This window comes from Microcebus murinus, chromosome 1 (genome assembly GCF_040939455.1).
Source record: "Microcebus murinus isolate Inina chromosome 1, M.murinus_Inina_mat1.0, whole genome shotgun sequence".
Classification (NCBI taxonomy): Eukaryota; Metazoa; Chordata; class Mammalia; order Primates; family Cheirogaleidae; genus Microcebus; species Microcebus murinus.
This window is the reverse complement of record NC_134104.1, coordinates 150,350,487-150,378,068: the sequence shown is the minus strand read 5'-3', so window position 1 is coordinate 150,378,068 and position 27,582 is coordinate 150,350,487. Positions and strand designations below refer to the sequence as shown.

General features: G+C 40.8%; 1 protein-coding gene across 1 annotated transcript in view; it reads left to right on the top strand.

Annotated features, from left to right (window-relative positions):
* The window catches only part of LARS2 (leucyl-tRNA synthetase 2, mitochondrial), a 157,199-nt gene that overhangs the window by 4,074 nt on the left and 125,543 nt on the right, over positions 1-27,582 (top strand). The window contains exons 2-5 of the mRNA XM_012770326.3: positions 752-1,006; positions 6,049-6,177; positions 21,921-22,012; positions 24,673-24,733. Of these exons, the coding sequence (XP_012625780.3) occupies positions 773-1,006; positions 6,049-6,177; positions 21,921-22,012; positions 24,673-24,733 (516 nt within the window). The 5' untranslated portion in view covers positions 752-772. The remainder of the gene's footprint in view (positions 1-751; positions 1,007-6,048; positions 6,178-21,920; positions 22,013-24,672; positions 24,734-27,582) is intronic.

The window sequence follows — 27,582 nt, the reverse complement described above, 5'->3', positions numbered from 1 at the left end:
AAACAGTGAAAGAACATGAAGCTACTTCAAAGAGGCCATATTTATTTGTTTCTTATCTGCTTCCCTGCTAGTATGTAAGTGCCATGAAAGAAGGGACTTAGCTTTTGTTCACTGCTGTATCCCTAGTGCCTAGAACAGTGTATGGACCTAGTGGCACTTAATAAATATTTAGTAAGTGAATGATGAACTAAAGGGATAAACAGTCTTCTAAATAATAGTTATTTCCTGGCTCAGACTACGTAGTTTATTTAATTCATAATGTCTATAAAAAATTCGCAGTTTCTGGTTCTCTGGGAGACCTGTGTTCAGACCCCTTCTGATATTTGAGCCTAAGACCAAGCCAAGATGTGCTTGGAATTCTTCTGAGTTCTGGAGAGATGGGACTCAAAGCCTGTTGGAGAGACCCTGGGCTGGCCTATAGGGAAGGGGAGGGAGGGAGGGGACTCCCTTGTCTTCCATGCAGCTGGTGAGGCTGTGCAGGAGCTGGCCCAGCTGGTGGTCTCCATTTGTTCCTATGGGATTTTTCTATCTATGGTGTTGGGAGGCACTGACCACCTTGATATTTCCATTCAAGAGTTTGTGTTTAGCTCAATTGAACCTCTAAAGTATGCTTTTCAGGGAAAGAAATCATTAAAAGAATAAGAGGAAAGCATGTGAATGTGCGAGGAACACTGGGTTGTGCTGAATGGAAAGATAAGCTTGGGAGAGTGTTCGGGCAGCTCATAAGTGTGCTTTCTGCCCTCTTTTTCAGGCCCTTCTCACCTTCTGAGTAATGGCTTCTGCTTGGCAGAGATTGGGTTTTTATGCCTCTCTTCTGAAAAGACAGCTACATGGTGGGCCAGATGTCATCAAGTGGGAAAGAAAAGGAATTCCAGGATGTACCAGAAGTATTTACAGTGCCACAGGAAAGTGGACGAAAGAGTATACGTTGCAGACAAGAAAGGATGTTGAGACGTGGTGGCATCAACGAATAAAAGAACAGGCCTCCAAAATTTCAGACACTGATGTGAGTATTCTGAGAGATTCTGAGAGGGCAGAGAAGAGGGGCCAAGGGCTTGGACTCTGGGGTCAGACTGCCTGGGTTCAAATAAGTTATTAAGTATGTGACCTTGAACCTAATTATTGACTCTGCTTCATTTTTCTCATCTAAAATGGAGGGTGACAATAATAGTCGCACTATTGTGAGGAGTAAAAGGATTGCTAGGGATAACTGAGATGATACAAGGTGTACCTGGTAATATATTGTGCACATGAAGTGTGTGGCAGACAATACCACACCAGCCATTCATTCTGGAGCAACGTTTACTAGGGGAAGCTCATGAATGCAGGAGCTCTAGCAGCTCTCGGGTCCTTTGTGGTGCATTGCATAGGGGGCAGCAAACAGGGATCTGGAGGGGTCAGATGTGAGACTCCAGGAAAAACAACAGGGCCCCTCACTGGCTGCATGTTCTGAGAAGTATCTACCCCCTCCCTTGGCATGACCTTGGCCTCCAACTCTGTTCTGCCATCACAACATCATGGTTTGGGGAATACCAGCCCCTCTCCCAGTGTGATCTGGATTTGGGGTCCAACCTTTCAGTGGCAGCTATATGAGTTAGTGGACCCTTGGCTTCTGGTCCAGATGCACCAGCTCCGCACATTATCTGAATTAATTGTATTAAGTATTTGGATGTAGCTGCTTTCTGTGGAGTATGCTTTGCTCGTTTTCTGAGAGGCCAGCCTGCTGGGGATTACTCTTGCACGTGTTAACCCTCACCTTTTGATATTGGTCAAAATGACAGATGGGGATGGGATTTGTCACGTGAAATGTTTGAATCTGATCAGAGTGAAGATAGTTTTAGTCTTAAATTCTGACCATCCCTTTGTAGTAGTTGTAGTCAAATAGTACAGACCCTCTGTTTAATTAAAGAGATGAGGCCCAAGGCAAGCGGTTGAGTAAGTACAGCTGTGCAAGACTGCACCTTGCTGGACTTGCCTTTTCCCCATCTCCCGATTCTCACAGTCATCACCCTTGTCCTTTCTGTGAGATTAGTCATTTGAAAAACGGGCAGGAGAGGGGAGCTATTTGTGTTAAACTGAGTGATGGTTTTGAGCATTGGTTAGAAGGAGAATCTATTGAGAGAGATATAGTATGTATTGAGAGAGATACAGTATATAACAAGTAAAATGAAATGATAGAAAGGAAGGATTGAATGTAATGCCTGTTTTACAATGAAAGCTTGACTTTTACCTCATTATGAAGTGAAAACTGTTGTATTATATCAACATAACCAGACCAATGCATCTAAATGTATTTTGGAAACAAACTCTAGGGAACAGTTTAATTCTGAGTGAAGAGAGTAAAATTAGCTTTTTTTTTGTTTTGGTTTAGATTATCATTTAGTGACTTCCAAACAGTTTGAAGTTGTAGCTTATTGATTTTGTAATATCTCATTCTTCTTAGACATATGTGTTTTTTTTTAACGTTAAATGAATCAAAATAAACTATGCTTTGCTAATTGGGAAGATAGCATAAGGGACATCCTGTGTGATCCCCTGGTGGCAATCTGTTAGGATTTGAATCAGGGAATGGCAAAGTGGAGAGAGCACTCTGTAGCACCAGCTTTGCCCCCAGAATTCAGTGTGGTCCAGGTCATGTCATCTAACCTTTTGGAATCTCGGGCTCCTTGCATTGTTTATCTCACAGAATTGTTTTGAAAATCAAATGAGAAAATGTGGCTGAACACATTTTACAAACTGAAGTGTTATGTAAATAAAAAGTACAACGAGATCAAAACATGTGATGTGTCATTATCAGGAACTGAAACTATGACTGTATGCGGATTTTTGAAGCATTTATAATTGATCTCACTCTGGTATTAGATATATTTGGAATCCATCCAAATGAGTTTTTCCAAATTGAATGTCTTGCCATAATCATTATTTAAAAAAAAAAAATACTTGCATTTAATGAGCCTTTTACCATGTGCCAGGCACCATCATTCCATCGATTATCTCATTTAATCCTGAAACAACCCTAAAGATAGGTGTTATTATCCACATTTCATTTTCACTTTTTTTTTTTTTTTTTTTTTTTTTTTTTTATTATCCACATTTCAAGAGTCAGAAAACTGAGGCTCAGACAGAGGTTTGGTGATCTGCCAGGATGGACAACTAGCATGTGACAGAGCCAGGATTCAAAGCCAGACACATTTGATTCCTAAGCTCTTGCTTTCACCTGAAAATTTCTTTTGTCTCACCTTTGATTTACAGCTTGCAAACTAAGCCCAGAAAGGCAAAGGAATTTGTTGAAGGCCTCACAGGTAGTGGCAAAGCCAGCGCCAGAAGTAGGGCCCTGAACTCCTATTGAGGTTCTCCTTTTACACTGCCATCCTCTAGGCCCGGCGACAGCTTCAGAGCATGATCTATTACATAAAGAGTCAGAAGTTATCTTTCTTCTAAAGTCAGAAGCTGACAAAAATAATAGGACCCACTTCTAAAAGCCATTCTTTCCCCATCGCTTATGATCTTAATTTTTTTAAAGGCTTAAATTCTTATACTTTTACATAATTATGAAAATTTCCCTTTCAATCAGATTCCTGCTCAATTATAACATAAACTCCCATCATTCCTTCTCTCCTTTCCACCCCCAGATGATAGAACTCATTTCATTGTCACAGAGGAAAATGACTTAATTCACACAGAAAAGCAAAATGCAGGGATAGGCAGCAAGCTGAATACTTTTTCTGCGATAAACAAAAATATTCATGAATAGTAAAGACTTTTGCTCACAGTACTTTATATTTTTTATAAACTCAGCTTTGGACCTTGGCTTAGCTAATGTGTAATTAATCATTTGATTTTGCTTTTAATTTTTTAATCTTTATTGAACAAACATACAAAAGGGAGACACTGGTAAAGAAGTGGAAAATGATTGGGACAAGGTTGTTAAATAAACATAACTAATAAAAACAAGGGGGATGATTATAATAAAAATAGTTTTGTGTAAAAACTTTAAAATGAAAAACTAGAAACAGCTTATATCAAGGATTTTACTTTACTAGCTCCCAAAGAATTCTAACAGCTATATTTCTTATATTTCTAAAAATTTCCAAAGAAAAGGCCATAGGCCTAATCCATTGCAAGAAGGAGTAAAGTTTGAATAGAGCGGATGGTTTTCTTATTTCTAATTCTGCACTAAGTAAAAAATGAGGTCTTGCACCTCCTTTGAGGGCCTTGTTCACAAGCTGAGAGGATTATCTGTCACTTGTCTTTTTAATGACAGTTACGAAGTTCCTGAGTCCCCATCAACCCCCAAATCTCAGGTTTTCCCTCATACTCCTAAGGTTTTCCTAAGAGTTATGAATCCAAGATTTCCAATTGAAGTATGACCCATTTGTTGCTTTCCATCCTGTTTATATAAATAAATTGTAGTTGTCATTTCTGTAGTTACAGATGATTTTCTGGTTTGTGTATGATCCAGATCCCTTATTTATTCCCTTTTTCCCTTCTTTTCCTTCAGGCAGCTTTCCTTACCACTCCTTGGTAATTTCTAGATGGTTAGCACAGAGAAAAGTTCCACTTTAGTTGTATTTTTTTTTTCTTGCCAATGTTAAAGGGTTTGTTTAACTTCTCTGCTGAAGGAAGGAAGATTAAGAACTTCTTGGCAAGCATCTGATTTCTGATTTCTTCTCCCCTGATTATAGTTGGCTATGTCCATTATCACTCATGCAAATACTCAGCAAAAAATATAAAAAACCATCTTCCCACACATGTACACAAAAGAAGGGTTATGAACATTCTGTTTTGCATTTGTTTTCATTACTTGGGGGGAAGCAAATTCTTAAAGAACTCTAGGAAAGTTCTGGAAAGGAAATCAGACCAGAAAGAGAAACACAGAAGGCAGAAATAAATGAAACAGTGATAATAGCAGAACCTCAGTGACCAAACAGAAGCAGTTACCTATTGCTCTTCATTTCTTCAGAGCTCCCCTCCCTCCTGGCATGAAAAGATTTAAGGCCTGATAGGGGGAACTCTCCTCTTACCTGGACAGTTTGCTGGGGTAAATACCCTTTCCTAAAAAGTGCTTTTACATGGGCAGGTTGTCAGGCTTTTAGAGCACAAAGGCCAACAAACATTTACCCAATAGCTATTAAACTCCTGCTGGGTGTGGGGATGGCATTGAGAAAGGTGATTAATACATAGTCCTTGCCCTTGAACATTAGGAACCCCCAATAAGGGGTCGATTCAATGACTCCCTCCTTTTCTTTGGAGGCTTATCCCTTCATGTGCTCAAACTGATGACAACATTCACTATTTTACCAATGGAAGACCTAAGATGCCAAAAGTCAGCGACCCATTAAGGACCCATTGTCCTGTGTTCATTCTGTTCAGATACATGTACAGTTTTCTTGTATTTCTCATGATGAATCTGCTTCTTTGGAAGCTGGAGAATTACATAACTTTGGTCTGAGGTTGCCTGTTTATCACCCATGGAAAACAACAACCTTCTCTCTTTTTTGGTTAAGATCTCCTCATTACCTTCCTATTTCAACTTTTTCTGTTGAGAGAGAAGCTCACAATACAGTGGGGGAAACTCAGGACCCAAACTGGTACCTTAGGATCCTGCTCTTACTGCTAAATCTAAGTCTAAATGCAGCTATGAGGAATTTAAGAAGAGCATCCGTTTTTAGAGATGTCACATCTATGTGATTCAACTATTGTTTCCTTGAATTACACGGCTATGTGTTAAAGCTTCATTTGGAAAAACAGTTCTTTAAGACCTAGATAGGAGCTGTCTTAAAAGAGAAGCTTTTAGAGAGAGAGAGAAAAAAAAAAATATATATATATATATATATGTATGGGTAATTAGCACTTACAGGTTGTTTGGCATTATTCTGGACATTCTTTAGCTTAAACCAGGGCTTTGAATTTTGGTCTTGGACATTTTAAGGAACAACGTTTTTTAAAATGTTAAATGAGTACTTTGAGTAAAATGCCAAAATATTATATATGTGTGCAGAATTACCAGAAAATGCTTAATAAATACTCCTTGTCATTCTTTCCTAGAAATCAAAGCCCAAGTTTTACGTGCTTTCTATGTTCCCTTATCCTTCTGGTAAGCTGCACATGGGCCACGTGCGTGTCTACACCATCAGCGACACCATTGCACGGTTCCAGAAGATGAAAGGGATGCAGGTAAGGAGAGATGCCTGCTAGGACAGCCCTTGTGTGCCCCACCTAGGAGAAGAATGTAGTAATATGTGTTCAATACACATGAAGAAAACTAACCTTAGTTAAGATTAGGACATCTTTGAAGATAGATGAACATGGAAGCTCAGAGTTTCCCAAAGCATCTAGATGAATCATGGGGCAGCTCTGTGTTGGGTGTTGTGCTAGAGATGGAGATGGGTTGGGAATAGGGCCAAAGGGGGATACAAATGTGGGTAACACTGCTATCTTCCCTGGAGAAGCCCACCTGTAAGTAGAGAACTATTGTTTAAAGGATTGAAGCCAGTAGCACAAATACAGATCAATGTTGTGAGTGGCATTGGGGCCACAGAGATTTTGTTCCTTTCTATGTGATATTTTCTGAGCATGTTTTTATTTTATAATGGAAAAAACAAAATTTTGTAAGAAAAAAACACTTGGGGAGTGACAACTCTGGGGAGTTGGGAAAGGCTCCACTGAAGAGGGAACATCTGATGTGGGTCTTAAAGGATGAAATGAAATTGACTGGGAGAGAGGAGGACAGAGACCCTTCCCTGGCTGATGTGGGTCAGCCCTCTTTACCCCGTTACCTCTTACCCCATCGCCTCAGAGCTACCTTTTACTCTTCAGCAACACTCGTCTGTATGATGGGGTGGGAATAATCATAACACCTTCTTTAGCCACCTGTGGAGGCAGGCAGGCTTGAAGAGGGCCTGAGCGTGTGAACCACTGACCCAGGGTTTAAATGCCAGCTCTTAACACTTACCAGCTGTGTGACCTTTGAATAGTTAATTAATCAACCTCATCAACACCTAGTTTCTTCTCATCTGTAAATTTTGGGAATAAAGTAGTACCTGCCCCATCGATCGGCCTGTTACAAGAGTTCAAAGAGGATGACTATGAAGCACTTAGAACATCCCTAGCATATAGTATGTAATCAATAAATATTAGCAAATGCCAGGCAGTGGAAGAGAATCTACTCACACCAGTTCCTGAGAGTCATCTGTGTACATTTCTGCCCTACCTTGTGTTTGTTAGTCATCTTGGTAGCTTGAAATCTGCCATAGTGGGAATATTTACACCATGGAAATTAGCAAACCTACAAATCAGAGACTTTTCCTGCAGAGAGCCAATTGTTAAACATTTACTGACACCCCACTGGCTACTGCTGTTATTAACCAGACGGGGCCTATATGAATGATATCTTCCATCTCCCAGTTCTTTAAAAAAATTTTCGTATAGAAAGGTTAAGTGCATCTGTTGTCATAGTTGGTTTGAAAATTTATGTTGAGCTGACATTGGCAATAAGAAGTATTCCTAAAAGGGGATCAGATTGTAATGCCTCTTTGCACTTGGAGAGTTAATAACTTTATACTACTAAATTCAGAGATTTGTGTTTTGCTTTACAGTGGCCAAGGGTATTTGTCTCCCTGAATTTTGTCAGACATTGTTTTACATTATTTCTGCTGTTTATTAGAAAGTGGTATGGCAGAATGAATTAGCTCTTGGCCTAAAGTACAATTCTTTATCTGTGATTCTTCAATGAGATTTGTCTTATTTTTTTACTTATGCCAACTTATTTTGGACAATTAGTGATTGGCAGCAAATCACTGAAGATTAAGCTTTTATAGCAGAACTGTACATTTATGATAGGGTGCAGGGAGGCTTATTAGCAGAAAAGTGGTTGAGGGTGGTGTAGGTAAGATTCTAATTCCCTTGGATGGGATGAGATGTTACAGAGGAAGCTGAAGGCAGAGCCCTAGGCCCAGAGGAACTGAGATCCTTGCAGGCAGCTCAGGCCCAAAAGACAAGGGGGAGTCCTTCTACCATAACTGAAGCCCAGGATCAGGCTGAGCACAGGAATTGGACAATCTAGATTGAACTTACCACTTTTTAGCTGAGTGACCCTGCACAGTCATTTAATGTCTCTAATCCCACTTTCTTTATCTTTAACATATGGATAATAATAATTTTTCCCTCACAGCGTTGTTGTGCATGTGTCTGGCACATAAGAATCCATAGAAATTGATAGCTATCATTATTATTGATACTGATCTGATTTACTCTGAGCTGCTCAGGAAAGTGATTCACCAGCATTTAATAAATGAATCCCTGCTCTCCTCTGCCCGGATCATACTGCGTAGACCTGTTCTCTGAGAAGCAGCTTGACTGCCTTTCATGGACTGCAATTCATATTACCCATCCTGTGACGTGATTTGTGCCTTGTGTTTGAAACCTCTGTTTGTTATTTGGTTTATGGTATCTTAGTCTGTGTAATCAATAGGTGCTTAGAGTTGTCTTTTTGTTCTTCAGTTTCAGTTGCTCTGTTTAAGATGACAAGCCATCTTTTTGGGGTGTCTGCTAGGTTCTCCTGAAATGAATTTCTTGTTAATTTTCACAGTTCACATTTAAGTCAGAGCATCTGAAACAGAATGATCAAATTTGGTGAAGACTTGTCTGGACATTTTTAAGTGATGTGGCAAAAGAGAAACAGAAATCTTAGTTTTATTATCAACAGTGTGAAAGAAAACCTGTTTGCATGTCCTTGTCATTTTAAAATCCTTCCTGCCCATTGTCAGGACTACTCCTGAGATTGAATGGGATTGGACTCAGTTTGGTTTAATGATCCTTACCCTAAGGAGGGAAGGAATATCTAATCTGGTACTGTCAAACAAGGTCTGACACATGTATTGATTAATTCGGTCAATAAATAGTCATGGAGCACTAGCTTTGTTCTAACACTGGGCTTTCTACTGTATTAAATAGAAATGTGGAAATCATAGGTTGAAAATCAGGCAGTAGGCCCAAGAAAAATTCAGCAAACTTTGCCTTTTTCTATAACTGTTGGTTTGCTTTGTTCTAGAATGGAGATATGTGAAGTAGTTGTAAGGCACACTAGGAACAGCGTTATGGGAAATAAAGAGTGGAGTGACCCAGGGAGTGAGTCTGCTCTCCGGGTGACTGGTGACCTCCACGATGTGTCTCTGACCTCTTCTTTCTCAATCTCAGCAACATGTAGTACTGTGGACCATTTTCTCCCTCTCAAAACACTCTGCTTTCTTAGCAGGAGACCCCACCGTCCAGAATTTTCTCCTGCATCTTGGCTTCTTCCTCCCAATCTATTCCACAAGTTTTTCCTGTTCTAGGGGTGGGGAACCTGCCTCAAACCTGCCTTTACATTATTGTATGTAAGTAAGCACTTGTCAGTGTTCCAGATACATCTTAGCTAAAACTAGTGAATGCCCTAACTTCGATGGTTTTTGAAGCCTATACATCTGGTACTGTTTGGCCCTTAAGCTTTTACATCTCTTAGCATGGAGGATGAAGAAAGCTGTCCGTCATTTCTTGAGAATCTGTATATTTAGATGTGGCCCCCCAGATCCCCAAGTATGGGCCCTTGACTGAATCCTAACTTGAACAAATCCCTTTATTAAAAGAATTTGTTCAAAAAATTGGATTCAGTCAAAAGGCTGCACTCAAGGATCCAGAAGGCCACATGTGGCCCCAAGGCTGCAGGTTCCCTTTGTTCCTAGTTTGCTGATAATTTTTATCATGAGTAGGTTTGACTATTAGATGCCTTTTCTGCATCTGTTGAGATGATACATGGGTTTTTCTCCTTTAATCTGTTAATGTGTTATATCATGGTGATTAATTTTTTTTGTATTAAACTAACTTTGTATTCCTGGGATAAATTCCATTTGGTCATGATGGGGTTTTTTTTCCTGATGTATATATTGCCGTACTGTATTCAGTTTGCTAATATCCTGTGCATGAGGGATATTGATCTGTAATGTTTTTTTGTTATAATGTCCTTATCTGGTTTTGGCATCAGGGTTATGCTGGCTTCATGAAACAATGTAGGAAGTCTTTTCTTCCTGTTTTCTGAAAATATCATACATTTTGTTATTATTTCTTCCTTAAATGTTGATACATTCACCAATAATGGTATCTGGATCTAGAATTTTCTTTGTGGGAAGTTTTAAAATTACCGTTCTGTTTCTGTAATGGCTATAGGGCTATTCAGATCTTCTATTTCTTTCTGTATCATTTTAAGAAGTTATATTTTTCAAGGAATTTGTTCATCCTACCTCACATTCTATTCTGGACTACATTTTCGTTTTTCTCTCACAAATCTAAACCTTTGTGATTATAAGCACAAAGGCAACCTCAGATGGCCAATTCTTGTAGTAGTGCTTGGTGATAAGGTTTATCAGTCAGACGAATTAGGTTATGTTGCAGTAATAGACAGTCTCTAAATCTCAGTGGCTTAAAACCACAAAAGTTTATTTCTTGCTTTTGCTACATGTCCAGCAGGAGGGTTCTGTTCAAGGCCGTCAGGATCTGGCCAATGGTGGTTCTTATCTCAGTGAGTGCCTCCCTGATGTCTGTGGTCAGGGTAAGGGGGTGTGGTAAATCCCCACTGGCCCTTAAATCTTCTACCTGGACTCAAGTCACTTACACTGATGTGACCATATCCAACCTAGGAGAGGTTAAAGAAGCATACTCCTCCCATGTGCAAGGATGGGGAGGAGAATCAGAATGTTCACAAACAGTTCTAATGACTACCATGTAAGGTGATCTGGATGACCCAGAATATTCTTATCTTGAGTAATCATTCTTAAGATTATTCATTTATGCGAAAATAGAAATTGAAAAATCATCAGAGCAAGCTAGCGTACCTCTCAATTTGAGCCTGTGGGATTTGAGAAACATTGTCCAGAATATATACAGCGGTCACCATCAAGTTTGGCATCCAACCATTTATGCTTTGTAAGCCTTTCTGCATGTGGCAGTGATTCTTAAACATTAGGGTGTGTAATGATCCCCCAAGGAGTTTGCTAAAAAGGTGGATTATGATTCAGTCCTGAGTGAGGCTCAGGAATCTGCATTTTAAGTAGACATTTCAGGTAGTTCTGACGAGGTTTGGCACTTAGATGACTGGGGAAGGGTGTTCCACAGAGCCAAATGATGTGGTTCTTAGGTTTAAAACAGACCACGCTCAAATGATGAGAAAGCACCTGACCAGACCATGGACACACACGTAGGTTAGATGTGGACTGTGTAAGTGGTGTGGCAGGTGGTTTAGGTGTGACATCGATCAGGAATCGGTTGTTAAAGCAATGACAATGCTTGCTCTACCCACCTCATGGATTTGTTATGTGAGATGATCACTGAGAAAACCCTCTAAAAACTATAGTGCAGTTTTCAAGTGTAACGCAGTTAATAATAGTAATAATAAGGGAGTCCTGAGGTTTGGATGTTTGAGCAGGGGCCATTTGAAAGCCAGAGATAAATTATTCTCTTTCAGTAGTCAGAAAAGGCTCCATTGCCAGTCAGTTTCTTCTTAAACTCAGAGAATGTCTGATGACATATTTAAAGCTTAGCTCCATATGGTGATTTTGTTGTGTTTTCATATGTTGTATGCACAGATGGTTGGAAAATAAAATTGCCCGCCCCCCACCTCATCTAGTCTCCCCAGCACCTTCTGGTCCAGAAGCCGGGTGATAAAAGCATCAAAGTGCCAAGTCCCCCCTTCATGGAGTTGGGCTTGGACTAATTTGTCTCAGGCAAAAAGCCGCCAGGCATTGCCCAAGTAGAGTTTTCTGCTTGGGCCTTTTTGCTATTCACTGCGGAGGAGGAGGAAAATTGAGGCTATGTGTCTGGCACTCGCATAATCATAATATAATTATCCACAAATATCAGGAAGCAAGGGAAGTTCTTAGCAAGTACATGATAATATATGTTCCATCAGTTTTCAGTTTGCCAGTCAACAAGTGTTTACGAAGTGCCTAGAGAGTGCATAGCATGGTGTTTAGTTCAAATTTTCAAATCTCTGTAGCATCTGAAAGTAGGTAGTGGATTTCCAGGGCATATTGTCTCAGATGTAATTTGAAAGGGGAATGAATTGCTGGTCCAGTGTCTTGATTGGAAACTGGCTGATCTATTTGCCTGTCACGTCTCCCCGTGTTCCCAGAGGAGGTCTGATGCTTTGGGCCTAGGTACTGTCATTTGTTTTTTTTTAATCTGAAGTGTTCACTTGATTTTTACCCCAATCTGTAATAATGATGAGTTATTACACTTGCTAAACAAAATTAAATATTGTGTTTCTCATTTCTTGGAAATAAAAAGTATTGAATCTACTCCAAAGACACCATGACACTCTGAAAATAGCAGTTTTTTGAGAAGCAGTAACCATGGTTGCTCTCAATTAGAAGCTGAATTGGTTTTAAATATAAAGTTTTGTTTTATGATGAAAGGGGAGAAAGCTGGTCATCCCTGGAGAACTGGCTGGCCCTTCTATAGTAACAGTTGTACTACTTCTCTCTCCATTGGGAAGGCAGATGACCAGCTGCCTGGCTGCCTTCCCTTCTGTCTCCAAACCTTTGACTCTACTTGGTCTTTTTTTTTTTTTTGAGACAGAGTCTCACTTTGTTGCCTAGGCTAGAGTGAGTGCCATGGCGTCAGCCTAGCTCACAGCAACCTCAATCTCCTGGCTCAAGCAATCCTTCTGCCTCAGCCTCCCAAGTGCTGGGACTACAGGCATGCGCCACCATGCCCGGCTAATTTTTTTTATATATATTAGTTGGCCAATTAATTTCTTTCTATTTATAGTAGAGATGGGGTCTCGCTCTTGCTCAGGCTGGTTTCGAACTCCTGACCTCGAGCAATCCGCCCGCCTCGGCCTCCCAGAGTGCTAGGATAACAGGCGTGAGCCACCACGCCTGGCTCTACTTGGTCTTTACTTGTGTTGGAGGCACAAGTGTCCCTTCTTAAAAAATGAAGTATTTTTAAATTGTACATAAAACTCCATAGTTCCCCTTTTAAGAAAAAGAAGTACAACATAGGTAAGACTGGAGTTTCCTTTGGCCACCCCTTTCCTGCTAGGCCACTCCAGGCAGTAACCCCTGGCATTTTCCAGGGTATGTCCATCCAGAGCCTTGTCTGTGTGCTGTCATGGTACTGTGTTCTCTCCTGAATCCCTCTCTCTTAGTCTGTTTCCTTCCATCCCCCCTGCCAACCCTGAGACACCAGGGATCAACCTAGAGGAGGGCAGGAGGCCTTGCCAGGCTGTGCCATGGCTATGTGACTGTCCACAGCAGAGGCTGGCCAAGCCCTAGCTCCCAGCCAGGGCTCTGCTCCCTGTGTTCGACCCTCATCAATAATTCCTGGTCATCTATCTTACTAGCTGGCCCTAACTCCTCTTTGAGATCTCACACTGAGGTAGGTTATGCTGTCCTACTCATGTTCCTGTGCTGGTCGTTGGCCAGTTTGCTACCAGATCATCCCTGCTTCTTTGCATGGTAGAGAAGCCGACCCCTGCAGATCCTGCTTCCCAAGCCGGCCTCATGCTCATTTGGAACAATAGGAAATCTGGGTAAGATTGCAGGGCAGGAGGATGGGGGAAGCCTGGGAATTTCTGTCTCTCTGCCCTGGTGGTATCTTCTCCACTAATCTGGTTCCTTCTGGGCAGACCAGCTTGTTTGAGCTTCTGCAGCTGAGGGCAGCCTTTGGGCTCTGTTAACTCTGCTTTCTCACTTTGTCTCTTCAGTCTAGAGATCATAATGATGTCCTGCCCTTCCAAACTTCTGAGTGGATTCACTGTCCCTTTGGCTTCTAACTCCATTTTAAATACATAGAATGTTTGTTCTAAGAACCAGGTAGAAATGATGGTTTTTTGAACTCTAAAAATTTATTTTATGGATTTCCAAATACCAGGTACTAGACCTTTTTCTTCGTTCAGTCTCTGAATATTTTTACATTCATTATTTTAAAATTATCATGAGTAGTCTCTGCCCTCTCTGTGATATCACATTCCTGTCTTTCCAAATTGATATGATATATATCTCAAAGTATAATTTTAATAGATGTAAAAAATATCAAATACCTGGAAAAAGTATTCCAAAGCTGCAGAAAGCACTCATATCCAAGAAGAGGTTAATGTCTAGGCAATTGAGAGGTCTCAGGTGGGCCCTAGCATGTAAATTCAGATGCTGACTTTTTTTCTTTAGGATAAATTGCTTAGTTAGCACTTGTGAGCTGTAGGTTCAGTTACTTTTTCAACTATGGAAAAATTAAAAAACAAGTTATGCGGTGGCTCACGCCTGTAATCCTAGCACTCTGGGAGGCCAAGGCGGGTGGATTGCTCGAAGTCAGGAGTTCGAAACCAGCCTGAGCAAGAGCAAGACCCCGTCTCTACTATAAATAGAAAGAAATTAATTGGACAACTGATATATATAGAAAAAATTAGCTGGGCATGGTGGCACATGCCTGTAGTCCCAGCTACTCGGGAGGCTGAGGCAGTAGTATCGTTTGAGCCCAGGAGTTTGAGGTTGCTGTGAGCTAGGCTGATGCCATGGCATTCACTCTAGCCTAGGCAACACAGTGACACTCTGTCTCCAAAAAAAAAAAAAAAAAAACAAGTTATGGTAATAGAAAAAAGAGGAATTGGAATTTTAAAATCTCAAACAAGAGTTTAGAGTTCTTCTGGTCTTGGCCATAGAGAAATCAAGGGCAAGAAAGTGCATCCTGTACCCAGCATGGAGGTATTTGATGTGAACGATACATAAGAGACCAAGACATAAACGGTGCTGGAAGCATCTGGTAAATGGAACATAACAGCTTGACCAAAAAATAGAATCTGCTGCCTGAGGGAAAGAGACAATCTTTAGTATTTTGTAATCCTGTTTTAGGTCTTTACTTCATTTCCCTCTTAACTATAGTGAATCAACTTATAGCACAAGAATGAGCTCTGTGCTTGGTCACTGGGAAACCCAGGGCATAGGAACAATGGCACCCTTTCCTGTTTGATGGGCTCACAGAGACGTTTATTCCAGTGATCTGGCCCATGATAGAAGTATTCTGACTTCGAGATGTCAGAATGCCTTCCCACAGTCCGTATTCTGTTATTCTTTCTCAGGCAGGCGTTTGTTTTTTTGTCAATTTTTGGTAAGAATATGAAATATTAAGAAACTTTAAGATTTTCTTAACTTTATTTTCATAGACAGCTTAGGTAACATGTGAACTAAGAATATCTTTTCATGGGCCGGGCGCTGTGGCTCACGCCTGTAATCCTAGCTCTTGGGAGGCCGAGGCGGGCGGATTGCTCAAGGTCAGGAGTTCAAAACCAGCCTGAGCAAGAGCGAGACCCCGTCTCTACTATAAATAGAAAGAAATTAATTGGCCAACTGATATATATATAAAAAATTAGCCGGGCATGGTGGCGCATGCCTGTAGTCCCAGCTACTCGGGGGGCTGAGGCAGAAGGATCACTCAAGCCCAGGAGTTTGAGGTTGCTGTGAGCTAGGCTGACGCCACGGCACTCACTCTAGCCTGGACAACAAAGTGAGACTCTGTCTCAAAAAAAAAAAAAAGAATATCTTTTCATGTTGATTCCATCTGAAAACAAAAATAGAAAGGATTAAGTATATTATGTAAATCCAGATGGGTGTTTTGTGACTGTGTCTGTATTGACTTTATTAAAAATATGGACAGCACCTAACAGAATGTTAATAGGCAGAAACACTGAATCAGTGCCACTTTGGCAGTTCTGACAAAGAAACCAAGTGGTAATTAAGTTTTCCCCTTTCTTGTGGAACAGTTACACAACAGTTACATTATTCTGCCAAAGAAGCAGCCCTAGGAGAATTTAAAATACAGCTGGAAGCTGAACTCAGGTGTTGTCCATAGAAGTATTATAGAACTTTCTAGTTGTTCAGCACATATACCCTACACTGGATTTTTTTTTTCTTTTTGGCTCCTGAAAATTAAAAAGAAAAAGAGAAAATTGTGAAGCTTAATAGTGAATACATGAGAATGTTTGTTTTCTGTGGATCAAGCAATATTCAAGAGAAAGCTGTATCCTTAAAGGGTGTTTGTTTTAGTCAGGATTTTTAGTTATCAGGGGCTGAAACCTAGCTCAGACCAGCTTAAGCAAAAAGGGAGGCTTTGTTTGTTTTTACAGATCCTAAATTTCATAGATCTTGAAACTCACAGAATCAAAGGAAATGTCGCATGAGCCAGGCCCACGGGGGATTGAGACCAGGTCCTTGGAACGCATCGGTTTCCCCCAGTCTCTCCCCATTTCCTATTTCTGCTTCCCTCCACATGCCAGCTTTATTTTCTCTGACATTGCCACAGGGCAGGGGTCAGAGCCACCCAAAGCCCTTATGGCTCCTGCCCAAAGACAAGAGAGAGTCCCATACCCCCCAGCACCCTGCCCAACTCCAGACAAGACTCGAGCTGTCTGGATAAGGATTCAGGCACATGCCTCCCTCTGGAGCCAGGGTGATGGGTTTTTAAGATTGGCGGTCCTCACCAGGACTATATGAAGTTGAAGGAGGAACAGTTTCCTAGAAGGGGAAAATGCTGTTGGGGAGGATGAAACACTTTGGGTCTGCCACATTTAGCAAGAGGAAAAGAGACCTCAGGTCTCAACTGGATTGGGATATATCTAGTCAGGTTCCTAAACTGGATAGAATAGATATACTCAGGGAATGTTAGAATTTTTAGAAAAGACATGCATGCACACACACGTACTTACATATTTTGTATATATGTCCATGATATAATGTTAAATGAAAAAAAGCAGGTCCTAAAATAACTTGTATAATAGGTTCTATTTTCATAAAAAATAAACAAGCAAGCTCCTATATATATGTACATATGTTTGTGTGTATGTGTTTGAGTGAGGAGAAGATAGGTGTGGAAGGAAATGAAGGCTGGTGTTATTGGTTACATCACTGAGGAGTAGTAGCAGGGAGTGACGATCAGTTTTGCCTTTATGGTGTTATTTCACTGGTGAAATAAAGCTTGCATTGTGTTTGTAATTTGAAAAACATCAAACAAAGAAAAAAGAAAAGGAGCCTATTCAAACTGACCTGAGGAGGCATGGGGATTTGGGAATCAAAGGTAGTAGCTTGGGAGTCATCATTTCTAAGCCTTAAAATCCAGAGTTTTCCACACTTCCCAGATTCCCAAGACTGGGAAATACTGCACAGGATGTAGCAAACCAGCCTCACCTGGAGCAACAAAAAGCTCGAGAGATCCACAGTACTGTTTGTTCACTAAGTGTATATCCCTTCCAGAAAGCACATGTGAGTGGGTCAGATCTACCACCACCGTCAATATGGCAAAATCTACTGTTAGGCAGAGTCCTTGCCTGGGCAGTTAGGGGCAAGCCTCTTCCTGCGCCAGGCATAGATGGCTGCCTTCTGCTGATGGACTGTCCCTGGTCCAACCAGCTGTGGCTAGAACAGCTGGGCTGATTTTAATCAAAGCATCTGATGTGGACCTTTAATTATGGGAAAGAAGAACTGCTGGGCTCCTTTTACTGAACAGAGGGCCAAGTACTTGACTGGTACTTGAACCTGCGTGGTCTGTTCAGTAGGGTAAGAACTTCCAGTACCTGGCACCAGCCTTCTGCATTGGCTTGTCATAAGTGACCCACCTTAGGAAAGTACATGGATGTGTGAGGATATGTGTGAGGTTAAGGTATCTCTCTATTTGTTGTCGCATAGCAACTATATTAAATGTGGCCAAACCTTTATCCTAAGTGAAGTAACTCAGTAATGGAAAAACAAATGCCACTTGTTCTCACTTATAAGTGGGAGCTAAGCCATGGATGTGCATGGTCACACAGAGTGTCACAATGGACGTTGGAGATTAGGAAAGGGGAGAGTGTGAGAGGGGTGAGGGATGAAAAATTGCCTATTGGGCCCAGTGTACCCTATTCAGGTGACAGGTCCACTAAAAGCCCAGACTTCACCACCATACAATTCATCTGCGTAACAAAAAACCATTTATACCCCCTACTGAAATTTTTAAAAAAAATGTAGCCAAAGAGACAGAGGCTGAAATCCTGGCAAGGGGAACAGTGATGGGCCATGTCATGAGATGGTGAAGATCAAGAAAACAGAGGACAGCAGCTGTGCAGCAGTGAATGCTGCCACTTACTATTTGGGTGTCTGGACTGTGCTGGACGCCGTGCTAGATGCACCGCAGACATCATGGCATAGCATCCTCAGCAATTCAAGGCAGCATCTTGCAGTCAAGATTTCCAGTTGAGACTTAAAATAAATAATGTGCCTCAGGTCCCACGGATGGTAAATGGCAGGTCTGGGTGTAGGATCTTTGCCCTCAAACCATGCAGGCTCCTGAAGAGCAAGCCTTTGTTAGTGTTTCCTATTCACTCGCCAAAGGAGGTAGAGCGGCTCTGATTTTAGATAGATGGTCTTAGTTCTTTATATGGAATTATTCCATCAGACTAATAAAACCCAATTTTTAAGTATATAATGGAAGTATGACTTCAAAGCAAGTTGTTCCAGCCACTGGAAGGGGTATGCCTGTTCTCTTACTGCTATTGCTAAGACAAGGACTTGGGAGAGAACAGATCTGATGACTGGGATTGTAAGATGAGTCCAGTTTGGGGACACTTTCAAGTATGGGTGCTTATAGGACTTAAGGCAGAGATGACTATTGGCCAGTGAGTGATAATAGTATGTACTTAGAGTTCTTGGCTGAACATAAAGATGCAAGGAAACTCTGGGTGCTCATATGCAGGTGGAAGTGTGATTTGCTAGAACCTTTCTAGGGATACCATTTGGTTGCATATGTCAAAAGTCTTTAAATTTTTCATACCCTTTTACCCTATAGTCCTATTTCTATAAATTTTTCTAAAGGAAATATGAGATGTGTAAACAAAAATTTATATCCCATAGCTGCATACTAGGTACTAAAAAAAAAAAAAAAAAAAAAAAAATTTATATCCCAGAATGTCCATGATGGCTTATTTTTTATAGTGAAAATGGAAACAACTTTTGGGAAAATAGTTAAATACTGCAAGCTATTGAAAGCAGTCACTAACAGGTTGCATTGATACAATGTACAGTGAAAAAAACAGGAGATAAGGCTGGTCATGGTGGCTCACGCCTGTAATCCTAGCTCTCTGTGAGGCCAAGGCAGGAGGATCGCTCAAGGTCAGGAGTTTGAAACCAGCCTGAGCAAGAGCAAGACCGTATCTACTAAAAATAGAAAGAAATTAGTTGGACAACTAAAAATATATAGAAAAAATTAGCCGGGCATGGTGGCGCATGCCTGTAGTCCCAGCTACCTGGGAGGCTGAGACAGAAGGATTGCTTGAGCCCAGGAGTTTGAAGTTGCTATGAGCTAAGCTGATGCCACGGCACTCTAGCCAGGGCAACAGAGTGAGACTCTGTCTCAAAAAAAAAAAAGGGGGGGGAGGATAAAAATACATGTGTAGATAATATGAACTCAATTTTTAAAAATTGGATACAGTCTGGGCACAGTGGATCACCTGTAATCTCAGAACTTTATGAAGCTAAGGTGGTAGGATCACTGGAGGCCAGGAGTTCAAGGCCAGCCTGGGCAAATTTTTTCTCTACAAATTTTTTTAAAAATTAGCTGGGTGTCGTGGTGCTCGCTTATAGTCCTAGCTACTTGGTAAACTGAGGTAGGCGGATTGCTTGAACCCAGGGGTTCGAAGCTGCAGTTAGCTATAATCACGCTACTCACTGTCTCTAAAAAAAGTAAAAAAAAAAAAAAAAAAAAGATTGAATGCAAATTTACCACATGTAACTGGTTCTGTGTGGTTGTATGGTAGCCACATCTAGAGTGAATATGCATTACTTCTATAATCAGAAAAAAGTTATTTATAAAGAAAATGAGACCTATTTCTTTAGTCGAAAATGTCCCTTTCTGATATGTGTGAGTGGTAAGATGGCACCAGCAACCGCCTCTGAGTGTTCTCTGTTCTCCCGGGGAAATGTAGGTGAACATGAACTCAGGTTCTCTGCGTGATTAAAAAGCAAAGCAAAACAAAAGCCCGTGTCAAGGCAGTTGACAAACTAGGAACTTGATAGGAAGAGGCTCAACTGGAGTGGGCTGTTTTCTAGAAATTTCAGAGCTTCCTTGGGTAGGCCTCCCCCACAAGCAAGCCTCAGAAAGAAGGTGTGGCTTTGTGGCTGGAGTCAGTTTCAGAGAATGGTAGGGGACCGAGTTTGTAAAGAGGGTGTCTTTCCTGACAGGGCAGAGTTGCCACAGTACACGTTCGAAGCTGTTTTTTCCTATTTGTGGCGTGTGAGTTAGGGTAAGAGAACTTGCTATGGAAGCTGCTAGCTCAGCTATAACTGGTCGTCCTTTGAAGAAAAGAATACCCCGCTGGCCTGTCCTTGCTTAAGGCAATCGCTTCTAGGTGCTCACTCTTGCTGGGCCACAGCTGCTGGAACTCTCAAACAGGGAGGTGGAGGCGAAGGATATGTCTCAAAACCCTCTTGGAGCTCTAAGATCCTATGACCCCCCTGTTCTTTGAAGAATGGAAATACCTTATAGGAAGTGATTAGAAAGCAGTACTCTTTAGAAATAATAATAATAATACAAATAATGGCCAACACTATATACAGCACTTTACTACATGGCAGGCACTGTTCTCAGCACTTTTCTCATATTAGCTCATTTAATCCTCACAGTGATCTGATGAGCCACTGTTATCCCCATTTTACAGATGATGAAACTGAGGAAAGATAAGGAAACTACATGGGGAACATTTCTTATACTAAAAGCATAGCTAGCAGTTTGCAGTTGATTTTCAAATAGAGGGTAAATGCTATGTAGGGCTTGGTCAAAAGATTTATTTTTATCCAGTTTTAAAAGTTATTCTATGGAACACCTTTGCAGGCTTATTTTCCACTGTGTTCTTGTGTATGTTTCTATGGAAACATGGAAATGTTATGGAAAGTTAGTTTCCATATATCTGACTGTTTGAGTAGGGGTCAGGTATTTCCTTCCTTACTGATAGGAAGGAAGGGATGGGCTTCAGGAAGAAATGGGGAAGGGGCCTTACTGAAGAGCATGTTGGCTTAGTTAGCGGAGAGACAGAGGGAGAAGAAGAGGGAGGAGGAGCAGAGCTCTGGGGTTTGGGGTAAACTTGAGCAGGGTGCTGAGTGCTGTCCACCAAGATAGGAATATGGGCTGGATTCAGGCAGGTGATGGGAAAGGAGCTGGCCTGGGCCACTGAGGAGGGTTGGGATGGACCTCCCTAGTCAGCGTGGAGCTGGGAAATGTTGAGAGCCACCTGCGTGGTCATCAGTCATGGTGCATGGCCTGTGTGGCACTGCCCAGAAGGACTGCTACAGTGACGGGAATGTCCTGCGTATACACGGTTGGGTTCAGTAACCACCAGACACGTGTAGCTACTACACACTTGAAAGGAGGCTAGTGAGACTGAGAAACTGCATTTTCCATTTTATTTAATTTTAATTAAGCTTAAATGTATATAGCCACATGAGGCTAGTGGCTACCATATTGGAAAGCACAGCTTCTTAATTGGAAGATACTGACATGAGGTGAGCATTTTAAAAGCCTATAAGTTTTATATATGCATATTTTTAACATTTAAAGTAACTTTTTACAATTTCAGAAAAACAGTTTAGGCTCATCAGAGACAACAGAGTCAAGAAAAAGCAAATAAATAAAAAGTATTCATGAAAGCACCTCTTCAGAGATAATTGTTGTTGGCACTTCCGTGTATAACCTTCTAAATGCTCTTCTACACTGTGCCGTAGGTAGCCAGCTGGCTTTCACATGCCATAGTTTGCAATCATCCAGCAAGGGATCAGACGTGTTAGTGGGAGAGAGCGATGATTATGACCCAGAGCAGAATACTGAAACAGTTTTTAGTGATTTGCCGTGGCTGATGCTTCTCTTCTGGATGCTAGGTCATCAACCCCATGGGATGGGATGCTTTCGGACTGCCTGCCGAAAATGCAGCGATCGAGAGGAATCTACATCCAGAAAGTTGGACGCAAAGGTATGTTTTTATAGGTTTATTCAAACACTGTGTACCAAAACCTTTAAAAACGTTTTTTGACCTGTGCATGAGAAATAGAAAGCAAAGCAAACAAAACACTACAGCCTGGCAGGAGAGAAATAGGATTGTATATGTTGGTGTTTATCTTTTAACACACTGTATTATTTAAAAATATCAAAGAGGATTTGGGGTATTCATTCATATGTTCATTTTGATGCTTTGTTATTTACAAAGTTATTCTTTCTTTGAATATTTAGATATTGGGATGAAAAAGGAGAAGAAAAGGGTCACATTTGTTAAATTTCTGTAATGCTTCTTGTCTTCTTGACTATAGTTTGACCTGTATCCAAATACTATGTTATAAGTTTTTCTGAAAATTCTGTTAATTTTTTGCCTTCGCCTTTCAGAAGCCAAAGGAACTTATACATTCACTGTGGTACTATATGGCCACTTATACTGGGTGTGGCTTTCTCCAAGAGGGAACACTTCTAATCCACCCATGCCTCAGGCTTCCAGGCACACAGGGGCCAGTAGTGGCCATGCCTCTCCCCCCTGATAAAGTCCTGCGGGCCTCACACCAAGAGCTCACCAGAATCTCTTGGGCCCCTTTCACAAAGACCTGGGACCTTTCCCTAGCCCACCCCTCAGACATGGTAGAAGGGAGTTCCAGGGCCTGTCCCAGTGTCTCTCCCCTCCCTTTGCTTTATCTTACCTAAGGCTGCATTGCAAAGACTTCTACTACTGCACACTCCTCTCTTTTTTCTTCCTAATCCTTAGTTTCTACTTTTGCAGTTATGATTAATTTTAAATTAATGGGAATGATGACAAAAACAAGGAAATGATGATTCAAATAAAATGGATCAAACATGGCATCAGTCGGGTATAAGCTAGACCAGGGATTGACAAACTATGGCCTGTAGGCTAAATCTGGCGCTGCCTGTTTCTGTAAATAAAGTTTTATTGGAACACAGTCACATTCATTTGTTTCTGTATCATTCATGGCTGCTTTTGTGAAACAATGGCAGAGTTAAGTAGTTGCAATACAGACTGTATGGCTCATGAAACTGAAAACATTCACCATCTGGCCCTTTACAGAAAAAGTTACCAGCCTTTCCACTACAGCAAATTGGTTAAGAAGATGGCCCCTGAGTTAGGCCACCCAGGAGCAAATTCTGCCTTCCCTTCTTGCTAGCTGATCACCTTGAGCAAGTTACTTAATTTCTCTGTGCCTCAGTTTGCTTATCTGTAAAAGAGGGATAGTCATAGTTCCTACCTCACATGATCAGATAAAGATTTAGCACTTTTCTGGAAAGTGCTTAGCATGGGGCCTGGAATTAAATAGGCCATTATTAGCTAATCAGAGATCATCACATAGAGGACTTTTTCATGTTGTTTTTTTTTTGTTGTTTGTTTTGAGACAGAGTCTCACTCTGTTGCCCTGGCTAGAGTGCCGTGGCGTCAACCTAGCTCACAGCAACCTCAAACTCCTGGGCTCAAGCAATCTTTCTGCCTCAGCCTCCCAAGTAGCTGGGACTACAAGCACGTACCACCATGGCCGGCTAATTTTTTCTATATATTTTTAGTTGGCCAATTAATTTCTTTCTATTTCTAATATAGGCAGGGTCTTGCTCTTGCTCAGGCTGGTTTCAAACTCCTGACCTTGAGCAATCCACCTGCCTCGGCTTCCCAGAGTGCTAGGATTATAGGCGTGAGCCACCACGCCCGGTCGTGATTTTTTATATTTTTTGTCTGTTGGACTGAAAGGATGCAGTAGAAATGAATTACTCCTTTTTCTTTAAAAAAGAAAAGAAAAAGTGATTTATTTCCTTATTCTATATTATATTATAATTTGATTAACTCTCTTCTCTCCCTGTTTCCCAATTGTTGGATAGTTTTAGGTTTTGATTAACAAGGCACTGCATGGTTCTTTTTGATTCCCACTGTTTATATATCAAGATTTTTGTTTCTAACCACTTTTTAACTTGTAAATACTTGCCTTAAATTTGCAGAATACAGACATATGTATGAGCCAGGAGTGCAGCTATCAAAGGGGTTACCTATCTGAATGGCCAGGGGAAGGGGCAGTCCTCAGGGCCAAAGAGCATTGTGGTGTCATTTTTTTTTTTTTTTTTTTTTTTTTTTTTTTGAGACTGGGTGTCTCTCTGTTGCCCAGGCTGGAGTGCAGTGACATCATCATAGCTCACTACAGCCTCCAACTTCTGAGCTCAAGTGATCTTCTTGCCCCTCAGCCTCCCAAGTAGCTGGGACTACAGATGTGTGCCACCATGCCTGGCTAATTTTTAACTTTTTGTAGAGATGGGGTCTCACTGTGCTGCTCAGACTGGTGTCAAACTCCTGGCCTCAAGTGATCCTTCTGCCTCTGCCTCGCAAAGTGCTAAGATTATAGGCATGAGCCACTGCACCTGGCCCATTGTGGTTTCTAGTGGATTCTGTATGTGTCCAAATAAGGAGAGTCTTCTAATAATGTTAGTATTTTCACTGATTATTAGTGGTTAATTTTTCTGCCAGGGCATAGTAGCACTTAAAGCCCCTTTGAATAATCTATGCTTTTTTAGTTTCCCATTATATTCTCAAAGTGTAGTTTGTTTATGGCTTTAACCCTGCTCTAAAAACCTAACTTTATTTCCTTTGTTTCTCAGTAATATTGAACATATGAGGAAACAGCTTGATCGACTAGGACTTTGTTTCAGCTGGGATAGGGTGAGTCAACCGTTTTTCCTGGAAAGTCATTATTTTAAGGAAGTTCTCGACTACATCGTCCTGTTCCTCCTCTTTGGGTTGGGAGAAAGGAAGAGAGGGAGGCAGGAAGCAGGAGGGAAGGATTAGCACTCTTCAAATAAAAAAAGTATCCTGAGTAGACAATTTGCCTGCAAACAAGTCATTTTTTGTGGGAAGCTAAAAATGTTAACTTCTTATTTAACTTCATAGTTGACTATGATTTATGTGTGACAAAAGCTTTGCACAAAGATTTCTCTCGCTCTCAGCAATAGACTGTTGGAATCTATAAACTCCAAATAAAGTCATTAAATAACAACCCATCTTGTCTTTTGGGTGATTAGGTACTGATTGACCATTTATTTACCTTTTGTTCCAAGTTGAGAATTAAGGCGTTATGACGTCCCCTAATGATTCTGTAAAATGTAACTTTTTGGTGTAAGATGCTTTCAAACAGTATATTAAACCAGTGGAGAATTCCAGACCAGGGAGGGGTTCACAGAAGGCCACCTGGGAGTTAAGAACACTCATGCTGTATATGAACTGAACCCTTCAAAGCTCTGGCTAAAGGCCTACCCCTGAGACAGGGGTGTTTTGTTGGTAAGATGGACTGCTGCTTGTCCCCTCCACGAAGGGTCCCTTCCATTGCCATGATCTCTCTTAACATCCCATTTACTCCATGAAATGATTGGGGTTCTTTTCATTGCTGGGCCTGCCAAGTTTACATCTTTTTACTCATGGGATGCATTGGAACAAACCTGAATGAGATCTCCTCCCTCTCCCCCAATAATTTCTCAAAGGATTGCAATTTGATGAGTATAGTGAAAGAGAGGGAAAGTCATACTCACTTGAACAGGCCTTGAATTTTTTTGTAACTTCTTTAGGTAAAGGGCATGGGCTGAATCAAGTTGTATGGCACCACTGATGCCATTTTTATCATTTTCATTTGGTGGGGGTGTAAAAAAGTCCCGGTGCCAGAGTCAGGTTGTCCTGAGGTGCCAGGAAGGACCCTCTGAGAGAGAGTGAAATACAGCCCAATGCAGAGAGAAGTGAGGATTGCCCAGCCCTCCAGGAATGAGAGTGTAGGTTCCTTGAGGGCAAAGATGGGCTTATTAACCCTCTAGAATGATACCTAGCCTAGTCTGGCACAGGAACATCAACTATAAATGACTTAAAAATTGTTAGATTGTTTTCCTGATCATCTTTGAAGATTAGAAAATACAGAAAAGTATAAAGAAGAACATAATGTGGCTAATTTAACATTCTGGTGTGGTTCCTTGCAGTCTTTTTTCTGGAATTATAAATATCTACATAATTTACTTTTACAGAATTTAATTCATTATGCATATATTTTTATGTTTTTTAACATCACATTCATGAACATTTTCACATTTCATTAACTGTTTGAAAAGGGACTTTTTATAGCTGATCCGTTTTCTGTTTTATGAATATGTCATAAAAAGTATATACTTATCCCTTATTATTATACAGTTAGATACATTCTAATGTTTGTCTATTATAAATACAGATTCTCAGTCCCTGTTATGCAAATCTGAAGTCCAGAAAGCTCTGAAAACTGAAAGTTTTGTCCTAACTTATTTAACTGCAAAACCTAATCTGAACTGATGTTTATCTCACTTAAAGTGAATATTCATATATTTTACTATAAGAATAGTTAAAATTACCAGGTACTATCCCAGAGCTACTTAGGTTATTTCCTTTTAATATCCTAAAAAGTCTTAATTCTGAAGCACATTTGGCTGCCAGCATTTCGGATAACGGAGTTTGAACCTATAGTGCAATGATGTAGATAAATATCACTACTTGTGCTACCAGTGTCTGATGGTTACTGAGCCTTGGTAGGACTACATTATTATCTCTTTGGATCCCTAGAAAGTGCTAACAGGCAGGGACTTTTATTGACATCATTTTATTGCTGGTCACCCAAGTGGCAGGGCGGAGCTAATCCACTGGCTAATTTATGACAGCTGTGCTCCTCCTCCCCCACACATGGGACAGAAATCTTAGTGCAGATGCTCCTTGACTTCCGATGGGGTCTTGATAGACCTGTCATAAATTGAAAATACTGTAAGTAGAAGTGAGGTTTAAGATAGCTTTAAGAGGTTTTTTATTTTTTTTTTGAAACCACATGTTTAGTATCAATATAAAATGAGACAATATATTTTCTTCATCCCCATGTAAGATAAGAAAAGTAGCAGGCAGTTATACTTCCTGCTTTCTAAACCTATTTTCAGGTTATATTTGTTGGTTGATTTGGGGGATTTTGTTTTTTTGGTATAGACTTTAGGCCTAATTTACTATTCTATTGCACTGTTTCTGTTATAATTTCTTAAATATTACATTTGATATTTGTTTTCAGTTTTATTATATTCATAACAATTATTTAAATTTAATGCTCTTTAATATCAGTGCTTATCAGTAGACCTTTTAGAGCACAACTGTTTTTAAATTTTTGATTTGTGAAAGTTTTTAAAATTTTATTTAGCCGGGTGTGGTGGCTCACGCCTGTAATCCTATTACTCTGGGATGCGGGAGGATTGCTCAAGGTCAGGAGTTCAAAACCAGCCTGAGCAAGAACGAGACCCCGTCTCTACTAAAAATAGAAAGAAATTAGCTGGACAACTAGTAGAGACTACTAAAATTAGAAAGAAATTAGCCGGACAACTAAAAATATATAGAAAATATTAGCCGGGCATGGTGGCGCATGCCTGTAGTCCCAACTACTCTGGAGGCTGAGGCAGGAGGATTGCTTGAGCCCAGGAGTTTGAGGTTGCTGTGAGCTAGCCTGACGCCATGGCACTCTAGCTCAGGCA